At 51.5% G+C, this 25,369-nt stretch overlaps 8 protein-coding genes across 8 annotated transcripts; all 8 read right to left on the bottom strand.

The window, feature by feature from the left end:
* Positions 1-1,199: 1,199 nt before the first annotated feature.
* On the bottom strand, positions 1,200-4,181 carry TEOVI_000323200 (uncharacterized protein; the record flags this gene model as incomplete). Its single annotated transcript, XM_067226176.1, has 1 exon — positions 1,200-4,181. One exon carries the CDS (start codon positions 4,179-4,181, stop codon positions 1,200-1,202), a length of 2,982 nt encoding a protein of 993 aa, XP_067082277.1.
* An 850-nt stretch (positions 4,182-5,031) lies between these two features.
* Positions 5,032-6,183, bottom strand: TEOVI_000323100 (CEP19-like protein, putative; the record flags this gene model as incomplete). Its single annotated transcript, XM_067226175.1, has 1 exon — positions 5,032-6,183. One exon carries the CDS (start codon positions 6,181-6,183, stop codon positions 5,032-5,034), a length of 1,152 nt encoding a protein of 383 aa, XP_067082276.1.
* Positions 6,184-6,690: 507 nt separating this feature from the next.
* TEOVI_000323000 (splicing factor Prp31) lies at positions 6,691-7,758 on the bottom strand (the record flags this gene model as incomplete). Its single annotated transcript, XM_067226174.1, has 1 exon — positions 6,691-7,758. The coding sequence occupies one exon, from the start codon at positions 7,756-7,758 to the stop codon at positions 6,691-6,693; it is 1,068 nt and encodes a 355-aa protein (XP_067082275.1).
* Positions 7,759-8,152: 394 nt separating this feature from the next.
* TEOVI_000322900 (uncharacterized protein) lies at positions 8,153-9,280 on the bottom strand (the record flags this gene model as incomplete). Its single annotated transcript, XM_067226173.1, has 1 exon — positions 8,153-9,280. One exon carries the CDS (start codon positions 9,278-9,280, stop codon positions 8,153-8,155), a length of 1,128 nt encoding a protein of 375 aa, XP_067082274.1.
* Positions 9,281-10,054: 774 nt separating this feature from the next.
* TEOVI_000322800 (Tetraspanin family, putative) lies at positions 10,055-10,960 on the bottom strand (the record flags this gene model as incomplete). The annotated part of the gene is made up of 1 exon (XM_067226172.1): positions 10,055-10,960. The coding sequence occupies one exon, from the start codon at positions 10,958-10,960 to the stop codon at positions 10,055-10,057; it is 906 nt and encodes a 301-aa protein (XP_067082273.1).
* Positions 10,961-11,395: 435 nt separating this feature from the next.
* TEOVI_000322700 (RNA Interference Factor 5) lies at positions 11,396-15,925 on the bottom strand (the record flags this gene model as incomplete). The annotated part of the gene is made up of 1 exon (XM_067226171.1): positions 11,396-15,925. The coding sequence occupies one exon, from the start codon at positions 15,923-15,925 to the stop codon at positions 11,396-11,398; it is 4,530 nt and encodes a 1,509-aa protein (XP_067082272.1).
* Positions 15,926-16,890: 965 nt separating this feature from the next.
* On the bottom strand, positions 16,891-18,594 carry TEOVI_000322600 (uncharacterized protein; the record flags this gene model as incomplete). The annotated part of the gene is made up of 1 exon (XM_067226170.1): positions 16,891-18,594. One exon carries the CDS (start codon positions 18,592-18,594, stop codon positions 16,891-16,893), a length of 1,704 nt encoding a protein of 567 aa, XP_067082271.1.
* A 372-nt stretch (positions 18,595-18,966) lies between these two features.
* Positions 18,967-23,679, bottom strand: TEOVI_000322500 (metallo-peptidase, Clan MC, Family M14, putative; the record flags this gene model as incomplete). The annotated part of the gene is made up of 1 exon (XM_067226169.1): positions 18,967-23,679. One exon carries the CDS (start codon positions 23,677-23,679, stop codon positions 18,967-18,969), a length of 4,713 nt encoding a protein of 1,570 aa, XP_067082270.1.
* Between the last annotated feature and the right edge of the window lie 1,690 nt (positions 23,680-25,369).

The raw sequence follows: 25,369 nt of genomic DNA, 5'->3' as shown, positions 1-25,369 counted from the left end.
ATATATATATATATATATATTAATGAAAAAAGAGTAAAAATAAAATGAAATAATGAAGCTTGTTGACGTTTTCAAAAAATTAAATAAAGAGTCAGGGCACTGTTCGGCGTTGTGCCTTAACACACACTGTTACTCTCGCTTGAATGCCGCTCACTTCCACTCTGTGACCAGTGGCGGGTCGTACGAAAGGCAAAGGGATGGTACACAAACAAGTGAATAAAATGTACCAAAGATCGTAGCAACTGGTGTGAAGCACAGTTAACGGAAAGAGTTTTCGTGTGCAATATCTTGGTGACCGCTCCTCTCGTCCAATATTTGCTCAGTCGTTACCAATCTGACCCGCCCCTAGCGAGGTTCAAACCGCGTGTACGCGCGTATGGATATGGATGCGCAGACCAAGGTGCTTTGCGCAGCTGTATTCGCTAGCTGGCCGCAGCGACGCTGCAATATACGACCGAACACTCAGAAACAGGTCCCCAATTCGCGCACAACAATAGACGATTACGGTTGTGGTGTATATGTATGTATAAGCGTCACACAATAGACTGAAAGTAGTTTGTTAGCACCCCGCTTTTAATGAGTAAAACGCACGCACACACTGGGGCTTTCTCGGCTCTCCCTTACCACCTGCCTAGTAGATAGAGAGGGATGGAAGAGAAACCTACGTACTTCAAGGCTTTCCTCCCCGTATATTAGGCTGAGGCCTGAATCTACCAAAATCGGGATATAAAGGTTTCCCCACCTACACACTAATACACTAAAATTGCACGTTGCTTTCTCCTAATCTTTCTCCGTTTATGGTAACGCTACACACATTAAATGGGTTCACGAGCATGGCAAACCGCGGTGTCGATGTGGCGTGGAAACGATGAAATAAGTAAGGAAAAAAAAAGAGGAATCTATACGGCACCCCACCTTACCCAGAAGCAAACAAAGACAGCAGCTCTCGGTACGGTAATACCCGTTCAATACGTAGTGCAGTATTATTGTACACGGGCAGAGCAGCACTTCTCCCCGCCCACACACACCCAGGTTCATCACCTCTCCCTTCCGCACGAGCTGGTGCCCACCCAAAAGCTGTAAGCCAACACTGCCTGCATTTCTTTTCCCTTCATTACTATGTCGAGCCAGTGCATTTAACGACAAACTCCCTCGATACCCCGTCCAAAGTATAACGAGTAGACGCTTTCTTTGTTAAATCACACAAGCGGAATGGAAAGCTGGACACTGTCCGAAATGCAACAGGGCCAGTCACCCGCCGCAGTCCTCCTCGACATCAACTCCAGCAACTCGTCACACAGAAAGTCACCAGCAGCACTGGGAGAAGCACTCAGCAATTGAGCCTCCACATCAGCCAGCCGCCTGCCATGCCGCTCGTCTGCTGCACCAGCAACCTCCATACGATCTTCAGAGCGGACGGCTTCACAATGCTCGCATTGGGGTACCTGAGAAGTTCGACTGAACTTACCGCAGCAAACACAGCACCACGGCGCATATTGCAGTGTTATCGTGTCAGCGGACCTCCGCGTCCCGCAGCCGTGCCGCTGGCAGTAGCCGTCCCAGCTGTTGTTCACACTCCTGCATACGACGCACTGCCAAACATGTACCTCCGTCGATGGTACAGCAGGATGCAGTGCATAACAGCGGCGGCAACACCATCCGTGCACGGCCACGTCGCCACAAACCCCGCAGGTCCACGCCTCGTGGCGATTGAACAAAACTGGATCTAGGCGATGTACCCCACAATGCATGCACACGTCGCTGCAATTCCTCTCCGGTTTAGTCTGAAGGAGAACCCCCTCATCATCGCGGTGGTTATGACGGCCCCCGCACGCGTGGCAGTGCCAAGGCACGTCAGGAAGTAAAGGGAGAAACTGCGAGAGCATACCCATGGGCCGCTGGCAGTTTTGGCAGCTTCTGGCACTGTCTGGTGTGAGGGAATGGCAAAATGGGCAGCGCCACAGACGCCTCTCAAACGCAGCCACATCCCTAGGATGTGGGGCGGCACACGCTGGACACTCGTCTCGCAACCCCAGACGACGAAGACGAAGCCGCCACCATTCGCGGCAGTAGACACATACACAACTTGCATCCGCCTTCCCGAAACTGCACACACTGCACCACCGACGAAGCGGACTGTTCACGGCACCACAACCACATTTCCACTCAAAAAAACTTGCCGCCCAACCCGTATCGCCAGCACCACAGTCCATACAAGTTTGAACCTTTGAATTGTTTCTGGAGACCCCCAGTTGAGAATAAGAATGGCAATAATCACACGCCCAAAGGCACGGTGTTGCGGCGCCACCGTGGGTCTTTACACACAACACTCTGTTGTCATGCTCCACAGAGAGCCCGCGAGGATGGGGATGGCTACAAGCAAAGCAGGTATCAATGTAATCCCCCGAAGAAGACACCCAAGAACAATGAGGACACGTCCATGCATGTTCGACCAAATGACGCGAAACACAAGCAGCGCACGAAACAGCCCCCAACTGGATGGGATTCACGCATTCACAACCACAAGTCCACGAAGACGCGGCCTTCATCCCTGCCTTAAGCCCCTCTGCCTCACGCTCTAGCTGATTTAGCGAGAGCCAAGGTAGGAAGCTGGTTAAGTGCGTTAGGGGAGCGTCACAGATGGTCATACGCAGCGGTCTCCCAATCAGTAATCCCCATTTCACCAGTTCACCAGCATACTTCCCCAGGGCGGATGCAGACCGTACAACATCAAACAACGCGGAGGCTATGCGTGCGCCTAAATTCACTATTCCGTAGTGTGCCGCGCGGCGATGATGCGGATGACCACTGGCAGCAACGTACATCTCATCTCCAACAATCTTCCGATGGCTAAGTAGCACCTCCAACTCATTCCAAATAAAGCTGCGTCGATTGTCCCGCGCCTCCGCGATGGCCTCCTCACAGAGCAGTAATTCCAACACGGCGGCCACAGTACAAACGTCCAAAAGTCCTCTCATCGGACCGAAGTGTAGCGCCTTACACTTGGCTAACATACTGCTTACACCAGCATCCCGGAGGACCCTCAACAAACTACAAGCGGCGACTGCTGCAGAATCGCATGCCGAAGATGCTCCAGCTCCACCTGAGTTTCCCCCCTCTTTGCAAAAAGAACGAAACACACTCATCATCGTTAATATGGCTTCTCGGTAGCGATCACCTTCCGCGTTGTCGTTCCTGGCGAAGACGCATGCGTTCATGAGAATCCCCGCTGGCCGTGTCATCAACGCTGAGATGTCAGTTACCTTCCAATTCAGTTGACGGAAGAGCTTTCGAAAAGCAAACGCCGCGTACTCAAGTGTTGATGCCCACCGCTCATCACGACCCATTCCTGACTCCCGTCGCCCAGGTATTGTGAGGTAATATTCAAACACATCAACGTCATTCACCAAAGCGGTGCCACACGTAGGCATAACGAGTTCCTCACCCTCAACAGCAGCACGGAAGAACTCTGCATACTGAAGGAGTCGGCACTGCTCAGAGTACAGCTTACGAAGCTTGCGGACCAGGACGGGTGGCATGCGCGTCACGGTGACGTCATCAGCAAGGGGTGGAAGAAGCTCCTGCAAACGTAAAACATCGGTATAGTAGTCCCGAACAATTGCTAGAAGTTCCCGGTGAGCCTGATCAAAAGCCGATGGCTCCGCAAATGCAGGGTTGGAAGCGATTGCAAAGAACACCTGGTGCCAGTAGTGTAACCGTTCACTTGGTTCAGCTGCCCCGCCATGATCAATGGCGGCACGCCAGGTAGATGGTAGCAAAGAACGCAACGCGGAGACATCTCCTCTTATCACAACTGTCGGCGAGCTCCCCGCACTGTCACGCCACAACCAAGGCAAGTGGTCGTGGTGAACGGAGGGCACTAGGTACCTGGCGATCTCACGTCTCCTGCGCTCATCCATCAGCGCACCTCGTCGGTAGAGCAACTGAAGGAACGGAATTAGCAGGGGGCGGTTGGCATTGTTAAGCAAGGCCTCGGGTGAGTGTTGAATAGCCTCCGTACTGGTGGTGAGCGCCGTAAAGGAAAGTCCATCATCCCACAAATCGGCAGATATAACAAGTTGTAAGTCGCTTGAGGCAGCGCCCATGCCAATCGAGTGCTTTTTCGCATATCGACACGTGGCAAATATGCGCTTTGGGACCCCTGACGGTTTCCTCAGCATGGCGCCGCTCCCATTCGTTAGTTACGCGCAAGCGCATCGACAAAAACACAGGTAAAAACGAAAAAAAAAGAGGCACAAAAAGTTAGAATGAAGAAAAATATGATTTTTCTTTTCAGTGGAAATAAGGAGGTTGGGAAACAGACACGCGGTGGAGGAAGGCAATATTGCAACCATGAATAACAATGGGTACACGCGGAAGGGCTTATTTCCGTTATTGACTGCCATCAAACTGTACAAACCAACCCTGTCGACAAAGGTGGTCCTCCAATGTCTCCCCCCCCCCCTTCTCGACACTTTATTTCTTAAAACGAGAGAGAAGGTGTCAAGACGAGAAAAAAAAAGTGAGCCCTCCTTTCCAAGAAAACCAGGCAGCCAGGTTCGAAGATACAATGAGAGCTACGGACACACGGGGACATTTATGGTCCCGGAAATTCGTGGTGAAGTTACGCGTAGTCCCCCTCCCCCCGGGAGCGGGACAGAAAAAAACGTCTCCACGGAACACCGAGAGCTCCATCATTCCCCTGCACCATGGATATCGGTCACCTCCTTTCCTTCTGCTACCGTGTCCTCCCCTCCCCCCCCCCACCCCGTCCTAAGTGGGTACCACCTCGAATTCGAAGAGAAATAACAAGAAGGAACGCGCTCTATCCAGACAGGAACAAACATAACCAATCCCTTTTCTTCACGTACGCTCACGCATGGTGAGCAATAGAACATCACCGCTTCCGGACCGAGAAATGAGCATCGTCGCTAACGTCGACCGTCCACGTCTATTCAACCAACACCTCTCACGTTACACCCCTACGCACCCACCAGTTTGTTTTTCATGGTCATCCGCACTCACTCTTCCCTAGTCCGAGTCGTCCCACTCACTGCGCTCCGTTGGGTTCACGTCGAGCCTCTTGTCGTAGACATACCCCGGGTCACCGGGCCGAAGGGCATTCTGCATGAAGCCCTCGTTCATTTTTGCTTTGAACTCCTGAAGGGTGATATCGTCAGCATCATTAAGGTCTACATTCTTCAAGGCCGCCTCTGGATCGCGGTAAAGAAGGCCAACATCAGCCTTATTTACCTCCGGCTCTCCAGTTTTTGCCGAAGTCATATGCTGCTCTTCCTCACCAGTGTTGTGTGCAGCGGGCGCGTTGTCTGAATATCCAATCTGCTGCTTCCAGTCAAACTGAGGTTGAAGAGGACCCTCTGGTTTAACCGTGCTGGCGTGACTCTCCACACTCTTCCGCATCAACTCTTGTAGGCGCTGAAGGTATGAACGTAATTGGGATTCGCTAACCAGCATCCCATGCGAGCGGACCAAGCGCCTGAGCAACGGTGCTATTGGGGAATTCTCATGGAGCAGGCCATCAAGTGGAATGAATCGGCGACGCGGCCTCCCATTATACGTGTAAAATATAAGAATCTCCACCGGCTGAACGCGCAGACCAATACTTTTCACGGCAACAAGTCCATCCTTCAAAGAACTTGACGGGGCGGTTTTGTCGCTTTCCCACCATCGTGAAGGGGTAAAAGAGTCGAGCACAGGTCGTTCAATAAGGTCACTAGCTAGCTCATCGGCACTAATGGAAACGCAGCCCTTCTCGTTAAGGTCCTTCACTCGACAAGATGCAAACCGTTCCAGAACAGTGCTCGGGATGTTGCTAGTTAGCATGGCGGCACTCGTGACGATAGCATCTGCATACTCGCTAACCCTGCAACCTTGTGGATACAAACTGAGTGTCACCTCACGGGCCTCCTGCACGTCATTATCGCGTTCCCCACGCAAACGCTGCCTCAGCGAAGCATAGCGTTTGGTCATATCTTGGTACCACTGGGTACCGCTCAATGTCGCCAAACTGAGGTAATTGGAAGAGTCATCACTGCCACAACAGCTGCTGCGGGTACGCAAAACTAACTCGTGAAATGCTTTCAGAGGTTCCTCGCTGTACTTCGCGTAGAGGTGACACACAAAAACTGACAGTTCCAGTCCCAGATCAGACACAAACTGCATTTGCTGCACCGCCTGTTCCCCCTCTCCTGATTCTTGGACATGTCCAAAAGCCAAAACAAAAAAGAAGGTTGCACCCGTGCCAAATAAGAACAAAGACGCAGGAATATGTAAAACAAAGCGAAAAGGAAAGAAATCGAACGCCGGCCTACAAAGCAGTCACCCCGTATGCAGAACGCGACAAAACACCATTAGATCATATTTCCACGCACACACAAACACAAACACACAACAGCAGATACGGCAGAAAAGAAGTGAGAGAACGTAGGACCTACATGCAGCGTCGGTACTGAGAAACACAAGGGCACATCCAACCCCTTCCACCTCGCCTAAGTGGGTACACACACGCCTCCACGCACCCATCACATCCTGTGGTTTACCATACAAACACGTGCAGCCCCCTTGGTCTCCATTTGTCTCTCGACCTTTTGCTTGCACAGCGGCACCCTCAGCCGTTCACGGGCGCAGGCAACAGCTGTACACGTGTAACGCTACAGCTGAGGGCACCGTTTATCTTAAATTCCGTCGCGGCCGCTTCCTTCTCCGTCTCTCGTAAGTATTGTTTCCCGCACCCCGCAGTACAGGGGGGTCAAGCCACGACAACATCTTCAATCGCACCAGTTCACGCTGTCTCACACCCTCTTGGTGGCTGGCGGCCCGTCTATTCGCATCGATGCGTGCAAGCACCGTGGCGGTGCTAGATACAAGACGCAACGCCTTGGGCCGAAGCTGCGGCGGGTGGTTAACAACAAAATCAGAATTACTTAAAAATCCAGTGGTTTTAAGCGCGATACCGCTACTGTTGGCGCGCGTGCTACCGAGCCGAGACAATTCTGTTGGATCCATAGCTGCAAGCGGTGCTACGCCCCCTGCAATAGCGAAGAGCTGGGAGGTGATCCCAGTGCCAAGAAAGGCACAAAGGTTTGGACAGATGAGTGGCATCGACCGCTGGATGTATTCCAGAAAGGTTTGCTTCGCCGCTTCGAGTGTTTCTATCTCCTGACACGCTTCGAGCACACGCTGCAGCTCCTCAGGTGACAGCTCACGTCCTGTGGTAGTCGATGCGCAAGCGATGATAACAGCGGTAAGCTGCGAGGGCACCAACTCATCAAGCTGATCAATTACCTGAGAAAGGTCCATATTGTTCTGCAGAAGCTGCACCACACGTGCATAGAGAAGACCGGAAGTAAAAAACATGGCAAGCTCTGGAAACCGCTGACTGTAGTGAGCCCGTGCGTAAACAACCGCCTTACTCTTTTCAACCTCAATGCGCAGTACAAGGTTGCTTGAGTCAATCACAAACTGATATTCGGGGTCATCCGGCGTTATCGTGTTCTTCACGTTTTCCTGCTCACTGTAGTCGCTAAGTTTCTGCAGCATACTGCTCATATGGCCAGACCGCAGCAATGCAGTTACTTCCTTCACGCTATTGTGTCGTCTTGCATCATCATCTGACGCAATGGACTCCCCTACACCAATTGTCTCCTCCAAATAAATGTCCAGACCTTCATCTCTCCTGCTCTGGAGGTCGTCAACTCGCTCACCGAAACCATCCCATCCGGTTTCGATATAGCTCATCTTGGCCAGGCTAAGCAGCACAGGGGTGAGAAGTTAAAAAAAAAAACAGAAGAGGAAGCCAAGGGTCAGCAGGAATTTATCACCATCAAAATGCAACACAAGCAGAACGTTAAACCACATAATTATAACAAAACGGTTTCAGTCCATATTTCCTCTCACACTACTTCTCACTCCGCTTTCCCTGGTGATGCCAAGACATGCCATGGCACCCTTCGTGAAGTGCATATATTCTCCTTTTTTTCTTTTTATTTCATCCCGACTGACGACGGCGACGGTGAGAGGGAGGAAAGGAAGAGAGAAAAATGGCAATCAGTAAAGGGAAAAAAGTAAAATAAAAAGAGCGGCACCATATGAAAAACAGAGGGCAGGGGAATGTGGAACCGCGTGGACGCGCCTAATAACCGTCATCCGTATCATTCCAACTACTGCCCAGCGGGTCGCCAACATCACTATCTCCACAAAACCCAGAGCTCCCCCAAACGCCACGAGGCCTGTGACATCTCTCGTCGTCATATGTACCTGCTGTACTCATCCCATCCGTCCGGATACTGTTACTGCTACTAGTTTCATCTGGGTACTCATTGGCAGAAAAGTCAGCAGCATTGCTGTCGTACTCATCGTCTTTGCGATGGTCAGGATATAAGTACAACTCAGGATCGATAGCCCCTTGCTCGTCCAGGAGAAAGTCGTCATAATTTTTTTGCAGGGCGTCGTAAAGTAACAGTTCAGCTTTATTAACGGCCACACTGCGGTTAGCCAGCGACTCACCAAAAGAAAGAACATAATCATGGTACGTCCCTTCGCGGTGCCGCTTTCGCTCCGACCTGAAGGCAAAATAAGGCTTCACACAAGAGACCGCAGTTGATTCTCCATCGTCATCATCCGTTATGCGCAGATTACCAAATCCAAACACGTCATCCTCCTTCATGTTTTTGTCCCCTTCTTCTTCGTTCACTTCGCCCACAGCGTCAGCCGCTGCACCCTTGTCAAGGATATATACCGACCAGCTTCCCTCACTGTCAATCGCCACTGAATCTCCAGGACCGACTAACACATCACCAACGATAGAAGAGACCGGAACTACACCCACTTCACCCGATTTTTTCCCTACAACTTGGCAATCCATCACCAGGTTTCCCTGGGCATCCCACACCCGCTCAACAGACAAAGCGGTATTCGAAGGCAGAACCGCAGAATTCGCCAGAGCATAAGTCTTATCATCCCCTGCTGCGCCGCACGCGCCACGTTCGAGCAAACGAAAAAAAAGCACTCGTCGCTGACACTCATCTTCCACGCTACCCGACGCACGTGGTGTCGGCGGTGCATCCAACGCATCATTCTTCGTGTTATTAGACGCGTCGCAGCCGACCCTCACACCTCGGCTTGAATCCAGGCGCACACGCAGTAGTGGTGGGGCCACTAACTCACCACTCTCACTTGCGGTGCACCTCGAACGTTTTATGCGCATGATGATCCCCTGAGATCCTACTGTCGGAGGGAGCACACGCATAACCTCGTTCATCTTTAAGTGTGCGACTACGCACTACCTCACAAAGCAGTGGAAAGGGGCGGTTATGCAAGAAGGGGTGAAAAGAAGGGGGATTGGAGAAGAGAAAAAACGAAGATGCGGGGGGAAAGGCTCCTAGCGCATCGGTGGGAGAGGCACGAAATGGAAAAATTGCAGTACACATAGCAAAACGGAGATACCTACCTAACAACGGTATGGTGGTTGTGGGGAAATCTTTATGAGCATAAACACACGCGAAAAGAAAGAAAGAGGAAAGCGATGGATTTGTTACAGCTGGAAATTGACCTCCCCGTAACCCAAGCGCCGCCCAATACAACTGCTACTGTTCCAAGTATTTGTCTGCTTTGAATCGTGGATCCGTACGGCATATTTAATCCGCCAAGGACATGTGAATTTGAGAGCCACATACGGGGACCACGGAGTAAACACGTACTGACTAACCCACTACAAGGAAAAAGAAAAACATTTAGCATTAAAAAGGGAAGGTAAGGTAACATACGAGGCAGGGGGTATGCACAGAGCGAATAGCAATACAGCACATCGAGTTGCTGTACAAAATCCCAACGTGCCAGCCGATTCATCTCTTCCGCACCACCATCACATCAACACCGGTATCCATGAGGAACGCTGACACGCACTCGCTCACCCACACGAAGTCCCCGTCTTTGTCTCTCGCTCCGCTTCACTTCGCTTTTTCCCTTCCACGGAGACACTCGGCTAACTATGCCACAAACTTACTTACAGTGCCAGCAAATGTTGGACCGTCAATTAGTACTCGTACTGAAAATATAACGGACTCTCTCTAGGCCTGCGTGCGCGCCGAAGGGCAACTGCAGAAAGAAGTAGTAGAATAAACCCACAAGCCATCAACGCACCAACCGTTGCTGGAAGGGCTGGTCGGGTGTCCTCTACAATCCTCGACCCGCACGTGTCTCTATAGATGTTCGATTCGCCGCACACCGGGGAGCAATACAACTTCGGCCACGTAATCTCCTCCAGAGTTATCGGGTCGAGCATCACATGGCCGTCGCGGGACACAAGGTAACAAACGTGTGGCCGGATCCCAGGGATGTGCCTCGTTGCATTACTAAAACAGCACCTCCCCTTTTCGAAGCCAGAGCATTTGTAATTCGCCTGGATGTTGCAAATGAGCTCAGGTTGCTCCTGCACAGCCTCGCGCCACACCCCCGAAAGCATTGTATCCAAAGGAAGGATGTCCATCAACAAAAGGAGAAACAAAAGACCCAAGGACAGCACCGGTACCGCTGACGCCATGAGCATCACTGAGAATAGCATCGATGGCATCTTCGACTTGAAGTACACTGAGAAAATGCCGACGACTCCCAGTAAAAGGTTGAACACACCAGTACAAAGCAGAACGACCTTGAAGAGTGACCAGTGATCGCCCCAATTTACCGCCATCGGAAACAGACCCCACACCACAAACGGTAAACATAGGGTCGCACCAAGTAATATAAAGAAGAACGAAAAGCACGAGGAACAGCAACAGTACACCCCACAGGAACGACAGCAACCGCTTTCTACCTCCTCCTCCTCGACTTGTACATACATGCTGCTCGACCAATAATCATCATTCCTAAACGCGTACGCGTCTGGCCCCCGCACATAGCCTTGGGCCGGCTCGGTCTGATCAAGCAGTTTTCCTCCGGCCATGCTGCGCGCCTTTCCGTTATCCCTCTCACGTTCAGTACCTTTTCTTCAACGTGTAGGTGGCCTTTCAACCTCGACAGCTGTTACAGCAAAAAACAAATCGGTTGCAACCGAGTTCGCTCACTACCTTCACGCTCACTACGGAAAGAAGGAAAAAAGTGAATGCAGACGTAGGCAGGTGTAGGCAGTTGTGTCACAACACACAAAAACGGGAAGAAACAAAGTCGCAGAAGATCCCGCGTACCAGCACTCCACCCCAACCCCCTTTAGCATCGGGCGTTCTGTACAGTCTGGAGGCGAGATCGCATGCAACAACCTCTCAGACCACCTTATTCGCCGCTCCCAATTCAGTTCCGCAAAATATGCCCGAAATATCTAAACCAAATGGCTCGGGAGCGCACCGCTTCGGAGATGTACACCTCCCCTCCCACCCATACCTTATTCAATCACTCCATAAGAGGCAGTCATGTTCCCTTGTGAAGTACTCTCGTATTCAGCATCCCATTCATACTGGTATTTCGCGCTTTCCTTACAGTATGAGACCACAAGGACACAATAGGGGCTGCGACTTAACACATTATCGCCCATGTGGAACATGCGATAGGGATTTAGCTCCTCTTGAGACGCAGCCGCGCCCTCTGGTGGCTCCGGACCCCGTCCCATTTCCGCGCCGCACATGCTCCTTCCGTTACCCTCACTCACAGGGTAAACCATCACACGTAGCTTTCGTGCTGAACGTTCATTGCTTTGAAAATTGAGACGAAAGCGAAGGTAGACACGTGTTGGTGGCGTACAACGGCTGTTAGCACCCCCGCCAAAGCGTTGCAAGATGGATGTTCTCTCAGCCACTTTATCGATGACATGCTTGGCAGCCTCAGCCACCTCCTGCAATAGTTTTTCTTCAGCTTCCGATTCTGCCTGGGTTGCGTCCTTTTCGTTGGTAAAGTTTTCCAGAATGGAGGGCCACTGCACGCCGAGGTGAAAGCGAAGCTGCTTCCGGCTCTGATAATAAAGGAACTGCGGTTCATTGACTGTTCCATACACACGTAACGTACCATCCGCAAACCTGCCGGACGCACCCTTCTCTGAGGACACAGGCGAACGTCGACGCAGAAGCAGCGAAAAGTAGTCCTTTACTCCCAACCCCCTTCTGGACCGCTCACACACCCGTTGGTAAATTCTGCTTCGTTTGCACCGACCATACGAAATTGGATTATATGGCTTGTTAGGAGAGAAGCACATTGGCACATATGAGACAGCGATGTAGAGCCTCTTTGTTTCTTCACGGGGTTTATGATCCTGAAGACTGGCGTCAAACTCGTCACGGGTAACGAGAGGAGGCCCGAGCACTGCAAGCCAGGGAAGCGGTAGGTACAGACGGGGCACGCCGCTCGTAAGAGGTTGATTACCGACGCCAAGAGACGCCATCGGATAGCACGCCTTGCCGCCGCCCTCCAAGATGGAAAAGACACCGCCATCGTCGGTGCTGCTGTCACCACTAACAAGGCAACCATTAAATGAAAGTGAACCTCGACTGGAAGAGACGAGTGACTCAACCCCCAGTGCGCGCGCGACAAATTTAATAGCAGATGCGTCAGTAGGCAAAATGCTCTCTTGGCTTCCGAAGACCTCGCTAGTAGAAGAACAGAACGAGCCGAGAAACAGTACAGGGTCCTTCGGCTCCTGACCGTCGAGAGCCTGGCCGCAGTTCCTGGGGTACACTCTGTATAGAACCGCCGAGCAGTCGATATTGGGTACGTTAACGCTGTTGAGATTTTTGTGATCATTCCCCATCAAGTTGTACACGTCAAAATTGACGGCGCCACCGTTTGTGGGTTCGCAGGGTCTGAGCATGAAGAGCAACGATAAGACCGACGACAACACACCTTCATGGGCGCAATAACTCCATTCAGCTGTGCCTCTTTGCCTTGGGACCTTTCCATCCATCAACGATTCAACAAAGGCCCCGGCGGTGTTGCGCAGCGACACGGGCAGCCGCTCAAGGTTTGAAGCAAAGAAGTTAGGAAGGAAGGGTCGAGGCAACCGCACAAACGCCGAGTCGACGTGAAGATTGCTGGCCTGCTTTGCAGTTAGCGAGTTTTTAGAATTCACCAAACTTCGGTGGTGCTTGTGAAAGGCAGCAAAAAGCTGCCGAGGAAAGATGGAAACTACAAAAAGGGGGAGTCGTGGTGGCAGAAAAGTATCCAAAAGTTGAGGGAAAGGCGAGATGCGAGGCTCGCTACTTCCGACCCGTGTGTCACCGGTGCTCCCACCACCCTCCCATTCTGCAAGGTACCAGAAATCGCGCTTACCCGCGGACACACGAAAGACCTCGTCGATGTCCTCCTGATGGTTACCATCTGGCCCACTGCTCGCAGTTCCACCGGCCCTTGGCGCAGAGCGCAACCCACATATACCCGCACCGACGGGGAGACGACTATCCATCATTTCCTGGGCGGTCGCTTTCTTAGCAACCATTTCGTTGTAAACATTAGTCAACCGCCTCCACCACTCTGCAACCAGGATGCTCCTTTGTTGCTGTTCCCGTGCCGTAATTTCAGCGAGCGCTTTGGCGAAGAATTTCAGCACCAGCGACGATATCATTGACCATGTGTGTCCCGGAGCCTCAGACGAGAGCTCCGCCGGCACCCACCACTTCGCTCCCAGTTCAAATAAAACACTCTTTCGCGTTCCGCGGCGATCATCGACACCCTGCATCTCATTACCCATAAGTACCAATATATCACCCACATACCCCTGGTCTCCGTTGACAGTAGCAACTCCCACTGGAATACAAAACACATCACGATAAGCAAGTCCCTCACTCCACTTCCGCAGTTCTTCTGTAAAATCCCCCGTTTGCCGCTTGGAGTTGTCCACTTTGAAGTAGAAGTCGATTTTGGAATGATAAATCTTCTCGGATGACAGTGCATCCTTCTCGGGCCGATCTGAATCGGCTTCCAGATCAACTGCATGCTCTTCGACCACACTCTGTCCCTCGCTTACCACTACCCCCTCGGTACCTGTCACATTTTTGCCACCAGGTATCGAATCGTCCCCTTCATCGTCATCATCAGATGACGACGACACCTCCTCGTTATCAACCATCTCCTGCGTGTCCGACAAGAGGTAAACCGCCCGCCGCTCCAACTTTTTCTCCTGGCCTTGAAACTCTACAAATATGTCGAGGGCGAAAACCATCTCATTCTCGCGGTCCTCCAACCGCAAATCCACTGTCACCTCCGTTTGAAAAACACGATCTACTAACCGCGTCATTTTGGAGGTGTCGGCAGCGGTTGGCTTTTCAGGAGTGTATTTACCCGGCCAATACTTCCTTTGGACGACACTAAGAGCCGGCGCCTCACCGGACAGAGCAACACTTGGTGAGTTGTCGTATTTAATCCTAATTTGGGCTTTGCGGCCCTGAACAACCTCCTCCGGAGGAGCGACCACGATGGTGCCGAGAGTCCTTTCCTCTTCCCTGCCAACCACTTGCAGAATAGTTTCATCAGTAAATATGGCGTCAACCTCAACACGAAGGAAGAGAGAACGGTCCTGTCCACTCATCCCAACTGATTCCAACCCACCAGCATGCGTGCTAGCCTTGGACCCAGAAGAGACTCCTATACATTCTTGGACTAGTGACAAACTCTTGAGAGTTCCCTCGAAAGTTACATTCTGCCGCACCGGTGCCGTAATACTCCAGATCGTACGCATGGGACGCTCCACGTGAGTGCGCAACGGACGACTTTCGCAACTCTGGAATATGTTACCAGCGAACATTGTGGCTTTCCACAGCGCAGCCAAGGTCGGGCCCTCAAACCACGCCTGACCCAAGAAACTTTCGAGGGCACGTTCAATGCCGCCAGGACCTGGTGAGCCACCAAGTAGCCAATCCCTGGCGCCCCCACTTGGGGCGACTGGTCGAGAGAAAATGGTACGACAACGCTCACTGGCAGCACGTAAAATATCATGGAAGTTACTTGACCGCGGCACAGCCGCCTCCACGACCTGGCGCACAAGTCCGTGACCCTGACGCACCAACGAGCACCCAACGTCTTCAGTGGCATCTCCTTCCCGGGCAAACGACGTAACACGAACAGTTGACCGCACGCACCGCAGTTGGTCGTGTGAAAAGAGCTGGGTGCTATTAGCGACCTCCATTTCTGAGGGAGAGAGAGAGTGAACACAAACCTCAACCTGGGAAAAGAGGAGGTTCTTTTGAGCCCACCGCAGCGCCGCATAACCCCCATCCGTTGAGGTGGAGTAACACTGCACAGCATCAAGAATGACAAGCTCCGGTAGCGGTGAGGCACCACATTCGGCTTCGCCATTGGCTGCCCCATTACTTGTGTCCGCATTGATGCTCTCGTGGCTGGTTGCACCCCCGTTGTCATCAGCCGATTTATCGGCCCAGTGCACTACATACACATCTCCGCGCAACACATCGACAACCCTCCCAGCAACCACCTTACGGAACAACCCGCTGCTCTCATGCCGAGACATATCTCCCGCCCATGCGCAGGGAATCGCGGAAGCCGCACCGACCTTCACGGGTTCTCCCAGCGCCCCTCGCTTCTCAGCATCGATAAGATCCTCAAGCCGAAAGCAAATGGGCCGTATAATACGACCAACCCCGAGAAACAACAACGTCTCTTGCAGCGATGCCCATTCCGTTGCCTGCCCATTAGTGGAGAAAATGATGTCCCCATAACCGAGAAGTGGGAACTCTGCGTAGTAGTCTTGACGCAGATATTTATGCGAGGCATCACGTATCATCGAAACCGCCTTATCAATAGCGCACTCGAGCACTGGCGCCGTGCCACGTGGCACATCCACAGCCGACAACTCACAGCTGATGACTCGGCGGTACAGCGGAACTCTAACGTTGAAGACATTTTTAGCAAGCCAACAAATTGAATTAATGGGAACCAGTACCCCATCCCGCTTAACGAGGGGAGTTACCATACGATTTGCCCGTTATGTGAAACCTCAGAATAAATGAAAACAACCGCGACGACACAGTGTGACACACACGGAAGAAAACAAGGTGGGGCGCCCACAATAAAGGGACGTCAGAGAGACAAAGGGAAAAAGAGGTAAAGGGAGCAAGTCTTCCAAAACGTACGACGTTAGACACCGTCACGCACCCCACACGTGGAACCACACAAACATTCCAGGGGAAAATAAAATACAGATACTTGAAAAACTGTCTTTCACGGTCAAAAATACTCAGCGATGCTGCTTCAGCGAAGTGAGTGTTGAACACCCAAATGAACCAAAACTGGGAACCTTGCGAAGCCAAAGAAAGCAGCTGATCTGACTGAGCAGGGGACCACATGGATCGAATCGAGGTATGCAATAATTTCCCTCATCTCACTCAAACAGTAGGCAAACCCTCGGCCATGATCAGGTTGGCGGGGCCCAAATCCCTCGCCGACTGAGTGTGGAAAGACGCATACGAAGACATTCTTGCTATAACTGTCACCACCAACCCACATTTAATGCATGCAAAGCCACCGATGCATTACATAACAGCAACCTAACACGACCGCGCACCAAACCCGCCTGTATGGATAAGAGACCTCAGGTCTGCTGTCACGGTATAATCCTCCCTCCATCTCCGGGGTCGCTATGCATGCCACGCAAACGATAAAACCAACAGCAAAAATTGGAACGATACGAAATACGAGTAGTTGCGAAGACGATAACGATGAGTTTCGACAGCGAATCAAATGAAACACAGAGCTAGAGGCATTAATCCCCACCAAAAAAATAGGTGAAATTTTTTGGCGCATGCCCAGCTATGCGGTCCACAAAAAAAAAAATCTCCCTCCCCCCTCAAGCGCACTGCCGCCGTTTCCCTGCAACACAGATGATGAGCAGAGGCCAAAACCCCGCATGCTTTTGCTTGTGCGTCCGCATACAAACATTTACACAACAAGGTCGTTCGTTGAATATTCCACAATGACATAATGCAGGTCCCGTGCATTTCCCTCTCTCATGCGCCTGAATGCCTCCTCGCTATCCAGAAAGGTCTCCCCTGACAGCGTACAAAAGTACTGTGTCGAGGAGAAGAACGAGGGACATGCTTCAAGATCCTGCCTTGACCGAGGAAACATAGGAGTGGGCGCACTCGTCTCACTTGTGTCAACCACTGGCACCCCCGCACCTGAAGAATCGATTATTACCGGTGCAAGAAGACGGAAGGAAACCACATCGAAAGTTGCGTGTGCCACAAAAGACACAACTCTCCATGATTCGCGTAATGCCTGGAATACTGAAAGACTGGAAGGGAAATAACAACTAACAACGGCGCCGCCACCTTTCATCTGGGGTGAAATCCCAATCCGCACCCCTTTGCATTGCCCACTATCCTTGTTTCCATACGCACCAACCAGCACCTCCCGTAGAGCGTCACAACCCGCCCCGCGGAGAGTTGATACATCTTGACTGATCGTAATCTCTAGCATGAGCGAGCCCTTTTGCTGCACCCCTTCGACCTCGTGGCCCCCCTCGACAGGTCTTTCTCCCTTCGGTTTCCCCCACTTCAGCACATTCCGCAGCCACGGCAACAACTGAGATCCCGTCCGCCGCTCCGAGAGGTAATGCCATCCATCAAACTCAGGGCGACTGAACCGAAGCGCCGCAGCAAACATGGAGAAGAGTGGTGCAGCGCTCAACCACAAAGTACGGACGGCACTTGAGCAAGAACCTCCGCTCGGATAATGAGATGTACACGGTTTGAAATGCTTCCCATGATCAAGACACTCAGTCCCCTGTGTAGAAAAGGTGTCGGGGGTCACAGAGAAGTGATGACGAAGTGCTTCGCTCACGCCACTGAGGCCGTGCGCCGTCCCCGGACACGCAAAAGCCTCCTCCGAAAGAGTGGAAGCAACCTTCCCGTGTACGTCATGCTCAAGAACTTCCACACGGCTACCGTCGACAGTGTAACCTATACAATGACATTCATGGAATGCACGACCCCTTGACGCGTCCACGGCCCGCCTTGCGCTCCAAAACGGGTCGAGGGTCCCGCCATCTACAGCTATTGCTGAATGATAAACGACACAAGGAATGCGTTCCAGTTCATCGAAAGCAGCGAGAACCTCGCGCCGGACAACTGACGCCACATTACCGGCAGTTAGCTCCGTCGCCTCATGGTAGAACACAACAGGAGCGTCCACAAGCTCTACCTCATCGGTACTAACCAGCGGCGATAGGCAGTGCTGCAGCTGTCCCCTCAATTTCCTGGGAAAATTGACTAGAACCAGCTTGGGCTTAAAGTTGGTTTTCGCTCCTGTTGCACCCAGCGTCGTGTTCTCACCCCCGTTCAATAGCCGTCGACCCTCCCCGCCCCACAAAAGCTGTGGTGAGCCTCTGCTGCTGCTGCGCCATGCGGAATAGATGGTGAAGGCACCCATACACAAAATGCCCATCCCAACAACGAACGACTCCTCTCGGCCAGTCGATGAGCCGCCCTCAGTACTCAATGGGGTTTCATCATCGACAACTGGAGGGGTGGCGACGCCGCTGGTTTTAGTGGTAGATGGAGTGGCAGGGCCCGCGACACCGCTACTGGTCCCAGTAGCGGTAGACGGTGTAACACGAACCCGATCCAGGTCCCTGAGTCCCATAAGCTTGCAACACCTCACTGAATGGTAGGCACAGTCACACACGGGAAGCGCAGAAATAGATCGGGAAAGGGGAGCAGCAGGAGGCAAAGAACAAACACAAAAATGAAAGAAACAGCCAAAAAGGGATGAGGAAAGGAAATGGCGTGAAAACACAAATCCACACAGGCGGTAAACATAATCATCACAACATTTGAAATGTAAAAAAAAGTATTGGTAGTTGTACAGTTTCATCCAACTTGCTTTGTATATTGCCGCGCCGTATTCACATAAAAACTTTTCTTTCCTTGCAATAGTTAATCAATGGCTGTTGTGCACTGAATTTGGAACGTGAAAAGAAATTTTACAACCCCTATAAACTACACCTCCCCCTCCCTAGTACAGAACGTCACCATCGCCGTCCTCACTAGCATTGTCCTCCACGTCAAGCTCATCGAAATCATCGTCATCGTCGTCGTAATCGTCATCATCATCCTCGTCATCATCCTCGTCATCGTTGTCCCCGCTAGCACTCGATTCACAGTCTTCGCCAACATCTCCAGCCACAACCTGGTCGTCATCGTCGTCATCGTCGTCGTCATCGTCGTCATTGGACGATTCATCATCACTGATTACTCCGTGAAGCGTTGAACCGCTGACTGCCGGCGGAGCATCACCTAACCGCGGTTGCAGACTAAGTGTACGAAGCACCTCCGCCCGAAGCTCAGCCAGCGACACGTTGAACGAACAGGACTTTTCACGATTCATGCCCTTCTGATCTGTACGTCGCTCCTTCCGCGTCGCAAGAGCGTACGAACCTCCAAAATTTGCAATTATATGTGTCTGAATACCATCGGATGAGCCAGCTGTTGCAAGAATAAGCCATGCTCGCTCAACTAGAGCCCTGTAGCCCGAGGAGCTGTCACTGAAGTTTGTCGAGAGAAGTCCAACACCACGGGCAAGCCGAGCCCCCATGTTCTCGAAATGACGAGTGCCGTAGGAAACTTCCCTCAGGGTAGTTCCACTAACGCCCTCAAACGCATTGGCCTTCGATTGCTGTCGCTGGTCGTGGTAATCCCCAGGTTTCATCAATCCTCGCATGTTACAACCGGGTAAGCCCTCAATGGCATCGTCCAACCCTCCCATCATCGTTGCCTCCAGAGTGTAGCTCATGCGTATCCCAAACTGGCGATACATCACTACCCTCCCTGTGTGTCGTTTACTCTTCTGCACCGCGAAAGAGCACTGCGGCAGGGAGAAAGCTGCGGAAAGCTGACTCAGCAAAATGGGTAGCAACTTCTCAGGGGTGACTGAATCTGCAGCCGGAGACGCAGTGGAATTTAGAGACTGCTTGCGATTATTGGACGAAGGGATCGAATAAGCCGACCCCACAGTACCAGGGATTGACGCAGGCAATTTCACAGCGGGCCTCTTCTTAGACGTTGCGACCGAGCGCATGCAACCGTACATCAAGAAATTTTTTGAACGCGAGTGACCATGAAGATCCACAAATAGTGGTACGCGGCGCTGCTCCTTCTCAATAATGTGCCGCGCAATTTGCTTCAACGAATACACTACTGGGTTGGTCGCTGGATTTGGATTCGCGTAGTCACGGTTAAGGTCGGCACCGCCAATTGAGCAGCGGTGATTTCCCAGAACGACACCATCAGGATTCAGCATGGGGATAACCTTCCACACATATCGGTTACGAAGGGCATGAGAATTATCTCGATTAGACAACAGGAAAGACATAAGACCGCGAAGGACCCAACTGGAGTTGCTCTCCCCTGGATGAACACGGGCTGTAACAAGTAGAACAGGACGTTCCTTTATGGGTCTGAACTCCTCTGGATCCATATTGCTCGAACCGAGCTTCCTCTCCCTCGGCGTTTCCGCCACCTCTGTGTGAATAGCACTACTGTCGTCCTCAACGCCAACATTGCCACGGATGTCACTTGCTGTCAGCGTCAAAATGGGCACGGGAAGTCCACCAGGAGTGCAACACAGCTCCTGCACCGCAAACAGAAGGGAAGGACCAAACACCGCGCTTGCTTGAAGCTTCCACCGCTCAACGTCGGACAGTAGGTTCGAGTAGGTGTACGGGTAACAGTTTGCGATAAACACGCATCCCTTCCTCTCAGGAAACTGGATACTGAAACTGAGCGTATAGCAATGTGACGGTTCCTCCTTCCGTTGTGACGAGCGTTTCTTGTTCGTTGCCTTCTTTTTCTTTGGTCTATCAGAGCTCTGCTGTTTATTACTATTCTTTGGTCCCTCGCCCTCCTCCACCGACGGTGCAGGGGAGTTGTCGACAGCAGGAGTCGTGGTGGAGCGGGCCGGCCGCTGATAACTGTTCCTGTAGTAAAAGATGTCGTGCCCGCAGTGCTTCCATTGTGGAGCTTGCGATGCCGCCCCCATAGAACCTGATGACTCAAAGAACAACATAAGGGGTTGTTGCCCTTCATTGAAAGTTGAACTGGATTTCTCCATGTTGAGAATGTTAAAATGGTACGTCGCCCCAGGTGCGTAATCCTCCACACTGAAGCAGAACCACTGAACATGACAATTTGTATTAGTATCTGGGCTTAACACAAGATCGTACTCCATGTCATCGACAGCGATCGCGCGCTGCAGGTTACCGCTCTCAAAATTGGACCTAAACTTTAAAACGCCTTTGAAATCCCCGGACGGAAGCGGCGGAGGGAACCTCAGCGAACTCTCTAACCTCTTCGCCTCCCTGTCACACATATTAAATACATCCTGCGGTTGTGACGCCACGGTCAACGGTGGCCTCTCGTAGACAACACAATCAGAAAATCGCGGACACATGCTCAAACGCCCTATTAGTCGTTTCATCACTCGTACTCGCGTCTCCAAAGATGGCTGAAGAAGCAGCTTCGGCTGTTCATCGAGGGAAAGGGAGTAATCGCTGCTCAACACGGGGTGATCCGCTGCCGGACGATCCGATGAGACAAATTCTTGACATAATGGTATGCCTTCGTCAAAAAAATCCCAGGGCAACCCATTTGGGGCGGTAAATGTAGACGGAATATGTGCTGCTCCAGCCATCGCCGAAGCATTTGCAGGCGGGAGCAGAGACATATATCCCCTGGCACACCTGTCAACGCGCAACTCTGGAGAAAAGAAACTAGGTTCCGCGTCCACCAGAGGGGGCGCGTGCACTTCGGTCGCAACCTTCGCGCCCGGAGGGAGATGAATATGCGACAGGGAATCCTCCTGTTCCCCCCGTGCCTTCCGCTGATGCTGAGGGAGCAAAGGCAGGGTAGGAACAACACGCACTGTGGAAGAGACTTGCTCAACACATTGCAGCACACTTAACTCGCCAGGAAGAGTAACGATGCCAAAAAGTTTGTAAAATGCCAAGAACAGCTTGTGCCAATGTGTTGCGGGGTGCTTCATGGCCTCAGAAGCGGCCACAGCCCCAGACACAAGCGAAGAGAGAGCCCCTGACTCATCATGCAACTGTTCATTGCAGCCAGCATCCATTTCAGTCACAACATGCAAAACGTCAAGAGCCGAAAGCATAAGATCTCCATTTTCTGCATGTAGTGTGCTGAACGCAATTAGAAGATCGACAACGCGCTGTTGCCGAGCCACCTCTAGTCCCCGTTTGCTGCGCTTCATATTGCAACAAAGTCTAGAAAGCAGCTCTACTGACCATAAGCCAAGTGCTTCTATGCACCTGTCAAGGGGAGTGTGAACCGTACGTTGCGAGGCAGGGGATTGAACGAGATGACTTTGCACCATTCTCCCAACCTGAATGGAAAGTGTAACGCCTTGCAAACACATGGATTCGGCAATCGAAGAACACGCTGACAATTGATAAAATGCAACAAACATATGCAACAGAGCATCGGAAATATTCTTGACGCACCCGACTGCGGCCATGCGCTGGTGGTAATTAACGCTAGGGAGGGAAGTGACACTATGAGAAGCGATAGAATCCTCGCCGGAGATATCCATGTTTGTCAACATCTTCTGAATTGTTGCAAAGAGTTGCCTTGACGCGCGCAAAAGTAGAGACAGAAGCCTTAAACGCCGCACCGCGCTAAGCACCTTTCCACTCACCGTCCCACATAACCCCATCAGTAGCGCCACCGCCTCATATACGCGCACGGGCCCCAGCGAACGCAAGGGTATGGTATGAAACACTAAATTTTGCACCTCCTGCCCTCCAGACTCGCTGTCACAGTAATCATCATCAGCCAAGTTACGCGAATCCTTACGTGGATTGTCCCAGCGGACCTTGAGTGCGTCCGTGAATGCGGGATCGTACACCTTAAGAATAGAGTCGCACAACCTGGGAAGCTGCAGCCGAGCACACAAACGCACAACGCGTTTGCGGCGCCGCGAAGGCAGCGAACGAAGCAAATTGAAAACCAAAGTTAATGCACTACATGCGGCGTTCTCGTCTGAAAGGACCAGTTCAGAGTCCAACACATCCATCAAGATGCGCCATGAAGAGTTCTTCTTGTTGCACAATGCTTGCCAACCATTCTTCACAACTCGGGGTCGCCCGTTTGAATGCAGTGCGCCCCCGGAAAAGAACCACTGATGCAACTCATATATGTGACTGTAGAGACTAAGTCCAGCCGTCACAGACAGACTACCAAATCCACCACCAAAACTGGACGCGGCGACGTTCCCACTCTCACTTAGCAATTTTCCACTAAAGGAGGTGCACGCAACACGCATCTGGCGTAAATACATACTGACTACCGAGTTTCCCCTGCTAGAAACCGACCGAACAGCTGCGGCAACGGAGCGCCCGTTGTCGAGGCCCGCAGCAGTAATTTGCCCGGGAGAATACATCATCTTGACAGGCGCTATCCACAACACGGGTGGAAAAGGGTCCCGAAGAGTTGGTTGTTGCCCAACATCTCCATTACTTTTGGCGACGTGTTTCGTAGAGTGCTTCGACATCGCCGCCTTACTTCCTCCCCTCACCGGGGACCGCCTCGAGCACGAGGTCGCCATGGTGCCGTTGGCTTTGCAGGGTTCGAGAAGTGCACCTGTTGACGAGCGGCCTCTTCCGCAGCCTTCTCCGCATTTGACTTCCTTCTTCTCGCGCTTGCAAACCCTTGCCATTACGAGAGCAATTTTTGCTAACACGTGGAATATGTAAGTTCGCTTTCCCTTTGCCCGTTAGTTACTCTATAAGTTCTCTAAAGGCCGGAAAACGGGGATTACCTCCCCTCTACGTCCCTCAACTGCGGTCGTACAAGGGGTTAAGCGACCACTCACCGCTAGCGAAGGTGAAGGCATGTCAAAGAAAAAAGTTTCAACGGCAATCATGAGGGAAGTTGGGAGAGGAGTGCGGCATCAGACAGCAGATTGAAAAGTGAAGGTGCGTACACCTCGCAACGGTTTAAATACCATGAAAAGGGCAACGCACCAGTGATAGCGGCTTACAAATCCTGGGCACGGCACCAAAGTTCTCGAAAACAATAAAAAGTGATACGAGACATGATTGTCTTCACCAGTGATTAACTGCTGTGCAGAAGAGACCCCATATTCCACTTTAAGAACGACAAATTGTGGTGCGGGTTGCTGCATCTAAAAAGAATAATGGCGGCAGAATGTTCCCACAACCCGGCACAACTCTATTGACACAAGCAAACTCACAACATCAAAACAACAGAGTGCAGCCAAATCAGAAGGAACTGCTTACAAAAAAGATTGTACCCATATCAACATTGTGCGAATCACTCGAGTAGTCCACACGGATATGAGGGAAGAGGGGAAAAGTCGCAGAGCACACAAATGGCGACCCATCCGCGGCCTCACTTCCTGAACAACCGTGTTGTACGCCTTTTCTGGGAAAGAATGTTGAGGTCACAGGCAACTGGAGAAGTCGGCTGCACATACCCGTGTTTGTGCTTAGAAATATTACCACATGTGTCTGCCTCACGTTGCATGTAACCAAACACAAGCAGACATATACATATCACTCACGTTAAGTAACGGATTGCAGTCCTCTCTCTTCTTCCCCACTGAGCAGCCAACCACAAAAAACAACCCCAACAAGCGGTTTTTTGGTTTCCCTCTCCAGCAATGCCCGCTGGTGCTCTCCCGCCTCAATGGCAGCAGGTTACATACGATAAACTTAAGGCGATGGCTTCAGACTACAGCATGAAACGCCTCAGATACGCATCCAACAGGATAATAGAGTTCGTCTGAAGGACTACAGGGCAAAGGGAAGACAAGGCAGAAGCGGCAATGATGTTGTACTAAGGCGCGCGTCACGTAAAAGAGAAGAGTGATGATAAATGTGAGAGATGTACAAGGAATATATAAGAAATGAGTGTTGTAAGCATCCTTCTCGAGCATTGACAAGGAACCAACCCCCAGTGCTTGCCCTCCGCTATTGTAAACAAGGGAGCTACCGTGGGAAAAAGAAGGACACCTCGATAAAATAAACAAAACGAATAAAGAGCAGGAGCACTTTTCGCTCTCGTGGAAAGAGAGTCGGCCAACCAACCCACGCATAAAACCCTCCTTCCTGTGGTAAAGGAGAAAGGGAACGAGGCGAGGCGAGGAAGTGTAAACAAACAAGAGAAAAAAAAATAGTATGCGAGAGGGAGAGAAAACAAAAAAAATATTTTATATAAATAAAACTAGCAAAAGAGGGAAATAAAAACAATCCTCGTCAAGTAAATTAAGAACGACACGGCGTTAAACCAAAAAGTAAAGAAACAGTAACGACGTACAAGAAATGCTGTAGTCGAAAGGAGAGAGAGGATGATAAAATAAATAAGGATGGGCGTAAGAATCGACA

The sequence above is a fragment of the Trypanosoma equiperdum genome, assembly GCF_001457755.1.
Source record: "Trypanosoma equiperdum strain OVI genome assembly, contig: ctg_693, whole genome shotgun sequence".
NCBI lineage: Eukaryota > Euglenozoa > Kinetoplastea > Trypanosomatida > Trypanosomatidae > Trypanosoma > Trypanosoma equiperdum.
Note: the sequence above shows the minus strand (reverse complement) of the source record. Positions and strands in the feature narration are given on the sequence as shown.